General features: G+C 35.1%; 1 protein-coding gene across 1 annotated transcript; it reads right to left on the bottom strand.

The window, feature by feature from the left end:
• Window positions 1–257: 257 nt before the first annotated feature.
• LOC137046531 (urokinase plasminogen activator surface receptor-like) lies at window positions 258–4,618 on the bottom strand. Its single transcript, XM_067423782.1, has 5 exons — window positions 4,498–4,618; window positions 4,311–4,415; window positions 1,186–1,320; window positions 879–992; window positions 258–786 (listed from the first exon to the last, which is right to left on the bottom strand). Exons 1-5 carry the CDS (start codon window positions 4,544–4,546, stop codon window positions 596–598), a joined length of 594 nt encoding a protein of 197 aa, XP_067279883.1. The 5' UTR covers window positions 4,547–4,618; the 3' UTR covers window positions 258–595.
• Between the last annotated feature and the right edge of the window lie 249 nt (window positions 4,619–4,867).

Below are 4,867 nucleotides of genomic sequence, written 5' to 3'. Positions count from 1 at the left end.
AGTATTTTTAACACAGAAATACTCCATCAAACGTCCAACATTAGTTTTTGAAACTTTGTCTATGTTTAGGATGGGAATCCAAGTCTTTAACAGTGTAAAAAGCTCAGTATGCATGAAACAGCATTTCACCCCCCCCCCCTTAACATACAGCCATTACTGTCAAAATAGCTGGCAAGATAATTCATAATAAATACTAAAAAAGAAAAAGAACTGTCCATTTTGATTTCACTGTAAAAAAAAAAGAGATGATACATAAAAAAGGTGATGCTATATTTTATTTCATGAAAAAATCTTTTTTTGCAGATCATCCCACCGTCACTGCTGTTGTTGTTGTTATTATTATTTTAAAGACAACCAAGTCTTATTCTACTTGGTCTCCACTTTTATTTCTAATTGCTGCCTCCACATACAAACTTAGCTCCCTCTTCACACACTGCCCCCTAGAGCCCATATGCAGGAGCTGCATAATATACATGTAACATTAATTACAGATCTATATTCAAACAGCTTGAATAGTCACCAAATATTGTAAGGAACAAAAATGAGTTATATATTCAGTAGAGCGTGTCTCGTTGAATCAGAAGAGCTGCTGGATTCAGTGCAGCAGGAAGTAGGAGAGCAGAGAACCGCAGAGGAACAGGAAGCTCTGAGTGACGCTCTGAGCACCGTTACACAGGTTCCCCTTACAACAGGAGACACTCGCAAGATTAGGAATCAATGATGAAGAATCACAAACTAATTTAGAAGCACACCCTTTTACAGGCAATGACAGGCCTCCAATATTCCCTGATGAAAAGAAAGAAACAGGTTGATTAGGCGATCATAAAATGCTTACCTAAGAGTTTAAAAGATCATGACTTTAATCTTCATATTCTCACCTGTTGCTTTAATGCAGAGATCTTCAGTCCCTGAACAGCTCACTGTGTTTGAGCAGTTTTTAGTAAAATCACAAAAGTAACATTTATTTCCATTGTTGGTATTAGAGCTGGGATCTACAGGAGGAAAAATAGATTTGTAACTTTTTAGTTTTTACAGGATCCCGGTCTTATCGTGCACACAACATAGATGCTCGTTGTCCCAAAGAAAAATCTCTTTCATAAAATTTGAGTAAATCGCTCCCACTACATTTTTTTTTCTTCTTGGTAAATGTTTATGACTGTGAAATGTTAATATAAAGTACAATACCTGGAGCATTTTGCTTGTTACACAGGTCTGTGCTACAGCAGTAAGAAGAGATGCCTCCAATGCCGAGGTTGATGGAGCCACTCGGACAGCCATTTGCAGGAGCACAGTTTTTAGCTGTCGCAGTATTAATGCCATCTAAAAACATGAATAATATAGGAATGACCAGTTCAACTGCATAATTATTTTGATGGTAAATATATTATTAATCTGAGTAAAAATTTCCCCAAAATTTCCCCCTCAAAAGTGACCACTAGTGATCTTTACATTTCTTTTTTTAAAGTGGAGTATGTCGTTTCTTCGATGCTAGTAACACAAACATTACAAAAATAGAGCATATATATCAATATATATACAGGTATAACAGGTCTCAACAGGTAAAAGTGACACTTAATATTCTTCTAACATTGTTTTATTTTCATTTTTAACTGTAACAAAATAAAGGGGTGGGCAGGGTACAACCTAACGCGGGGTTAGTTCTAACTCACACGGTTTAAATCTTCCCACACATGCCAGGATGACGAAACTTTGTGTATTTACTAGTCACTATCAACATTATCTAGAGAGAAAACAATTGCTGCAAAATTTTAAATCTTTGGAAGATATCACTGAACATTTATTACACCTACATGAGTTAATTCTTCATCTCTTTTTTGTGTTTATTTAAAATGAGACAAATCTGATTTTATTATAATCTTATATCTGTTATTTAACAGTTGGGATGGTTCTTTAATGCTAAAATATATCAACAGAAGACGCGAGCCACGTTGTTGTAACATTGAGTTACAATGAGCCCCTATTAAAACTATATTATTATAGTATACTATACTTATTTATTATATATTTATTAATTATATTGAGAAACCATGAGAAAAAGGTAAATAAAGAGAGTCAATTTTCAGAAATTATTAATTATTATTACGTTTTGCACTATGCTGTATAGCTGTTTTGCTGTTTATTTTTTTATTTATTTAAAAATGCCATTATTTAATTCGAAACATATAATAATTGTATTTTTTGACAAAATATGTAAGTTTGTGTTGGAATTTAATTTAAATTTGATCAGGTAACATTTGTAATTTGGTCATGTTACATTGTGCCACTCACATGTTACATTATACCCCACCAACCCGAAAGAATGGGAGGGAAATGTGACAACATGCTCCTGACCCATGGGGCATGTTGTCACATTTCGCTTCCATTCTGTTGGGTTAAATCATGAAAAAACTATACAGTGTATTAATGAAACAAAACCACATCACTGTAGAAGACGTGTGAAATTAATGTGAAAAAACACTAAGTGGATTTACACAAACTGAGAAAGTCAAAAAGTTGTGCTCTGCTCTCCCCTACAACTTGATGCGGTTGCTTACATTTTAACATTAACTTGGTGTTTTCCTAAACAAACATGCACTGCTGCCCATTTCACATAAATGTAACCTGTATCCCATTCAGAGGATTTCAGTACCACACAACAGTAGCAGAACAACTGAAATTATGTTATCATATGTTAGTATACAGTAGAGAAGACTGGGTATGGTTGTCACTTTTTTCTTCAGGACCTTTTTTTTTAGCTACAAGTCTAAAATTTTAGTAAAAGTACCAACATTTGTGTACTACAAATGGCAACAATTAAATTTTTTCCAACTATATATCAAAGATTTTGTGAATGACAAATACTAGTTGGTCCTTTGTTACAACCTACCCCACTACTGGGGTATGTTGTAACTGGTAGACAAAGTGCACAAAAACTAAAGGTACTCCAAGTGAAATGCCATAAAAACAGTTTTCAATTTAAATTAATGGCTGCAACTATGAAATATGAGTAGTGTTACAACTCTCCCCGTGTTACAACCAGTGCTGGGGAAAGTTACTTTGAAAAGTAATGCATGACAATATTGTGTTACTCCCTTAAAAAGTAACTAATCGTGTTACTTAGTTACTTTTTAAGGAAAGTAATGTGTTACGTTACTTTTGCGTTACCTTTTCTCACCTTTGTTTTTTATAACAAAAAAAGTTCCATTTTCGTGCAAATGTAAAGACCTCTTCACACCAAAATTGAAATAATAAACCTCAGGTTGAGGTATAAACGCTAATTTCTGCATGTACAGAAAAATAGGACGCAGGAGAAAAAAAAGTTTAACAGTCTTCACCAATAAAAACAGAAAAACTAAAGTCATTTTTGCTTTTGGTTTAATTGAATCGTCGAAAGTTAGGAGCAAAACATTGGTCAATAAAGGTAGATTAAATGCTTGTTTTATTTAATATTTAATTATTGCAGGTTTGCATAGTATTCTGATTTTGCATTTGATTGATTGTTTTTATTTTGAGGAATACTGAATCTTTATTGTGCAAATGAGATGAGGAAATGCTCACATTTAGTCTAGAACAACCATCAAGTTCGCACTTACTCTTTACTAGTTACTTGAAAAAGTAATCTGATTATGTAACTCGAATTACTTGTAATTCATTACCCCCAACTCTGGTTACAACTACCCGGTCTCCCCTAAGCCTTTTTCAGAAAAGTGAGAGGCAGGTTCCTTCTTTTTGGTGAAAAGAAGCTTCTTTGCATTATCAGCTATGAGCCTGTTTCTGTTTGCATCCACAATGTGTGACACTGAGCTTGGTTCTCGCTGCGTCCACACTAGCGCGAATGTGCGTGATGTCTTAGGGTTCGTGCAGCTATTCGCCTGCCGGTGTGCACAGAGAATTTTATAACTTTTCGCGCAGCTCCTCATCCGCTGATGCATTGCCATGGTATGGGGTTGTATTGGGGTAGTGTTCGGAGTATGAGTAGATGAGCACAGTATCGGACCGACACCTGAGTACTGGTATCGGTCCAACATTGCATGATTATGTCAGGAATGAATCGCTTTTTGAAGCGGTCCATTGAGCCGAACTTTCCGAAAATAACCAGTTTGCGGGAACTAATCGAACTTTGTAGAATAAAAATTTGAGAGAAAAACATTAATAAAACATTCCATGCATGAAGTTTTTCTATCCTGAAAAGAAGTAGACATTCTGTGAGAAGTTCATTATGAATACATTAAACATTGGAGCGTTGGAGCACCAGTAACGATAGCAACATCTCCATCAGACATTAGTAAATTTAAATCCATCATTCTTACCAACATATAATGATGTACCAACACAGTAGGGGTATCCATTTGGACATGTCATCTCGACACAAGTGCTTGACACACCTGGGCACTGATTACAGTTGAGAGTGTGTCCTTTAGGAATAGAAAAACAGAGACAGTGAGAGAGACATCAATAAACTCTTTTTGACTATATTCAAGATATTTATCTTTGTACCTGCAGTGAAGAGAATGAAGAGGAGAAAAACTGAGATTGGCAGATCCATCTTTGATCAGGAGGTGAATGAAAACGACAAGCCTTGTTCTGTGCTCATTTTATAGCTCATCGAAAGGGGCAGGGCCTTTTCTGAGAAAAGGAAGTTTAAAAGAAATAGTTAATCTAAAAAATAAAAAATGCTCATTTGTACATATCTACTTCCTCTCCCCTTTTTGAACTAAATGTTTACAGGATATATGGATGACCAACAATTTCCTAAAGCTTATTAAAATAACGAAAGTGAAATTCTTCTTATTAGGTCTGGTCTATCTTATCTAAAACTTTGTCTTTTGCTTTCCTCATGGACAACTAGTTACCTCCACCCAAGTGA

The sequence above is a fragment of the Pseudorasbora parva genome, chromosome 18 (assembly GCF_024679245.1).
Source record: "Pseudorasbora parva isolate DD20220531a chromosome 18, ASM2467924v1, whole genome shotgun sequence".
NCBI classification, from domain to species: Eukaryota; Metazoa; Chordata; class Actinopteri; order Cypriniformes; family Gobionidae; genus Pseudorasbora; species Pseudorasbora parva.
The sequence above is the reverse complement of the archived record's forward strand: the minus strand, read 5'-3'. Positions and strand labels throughout refer to the sequence as shown.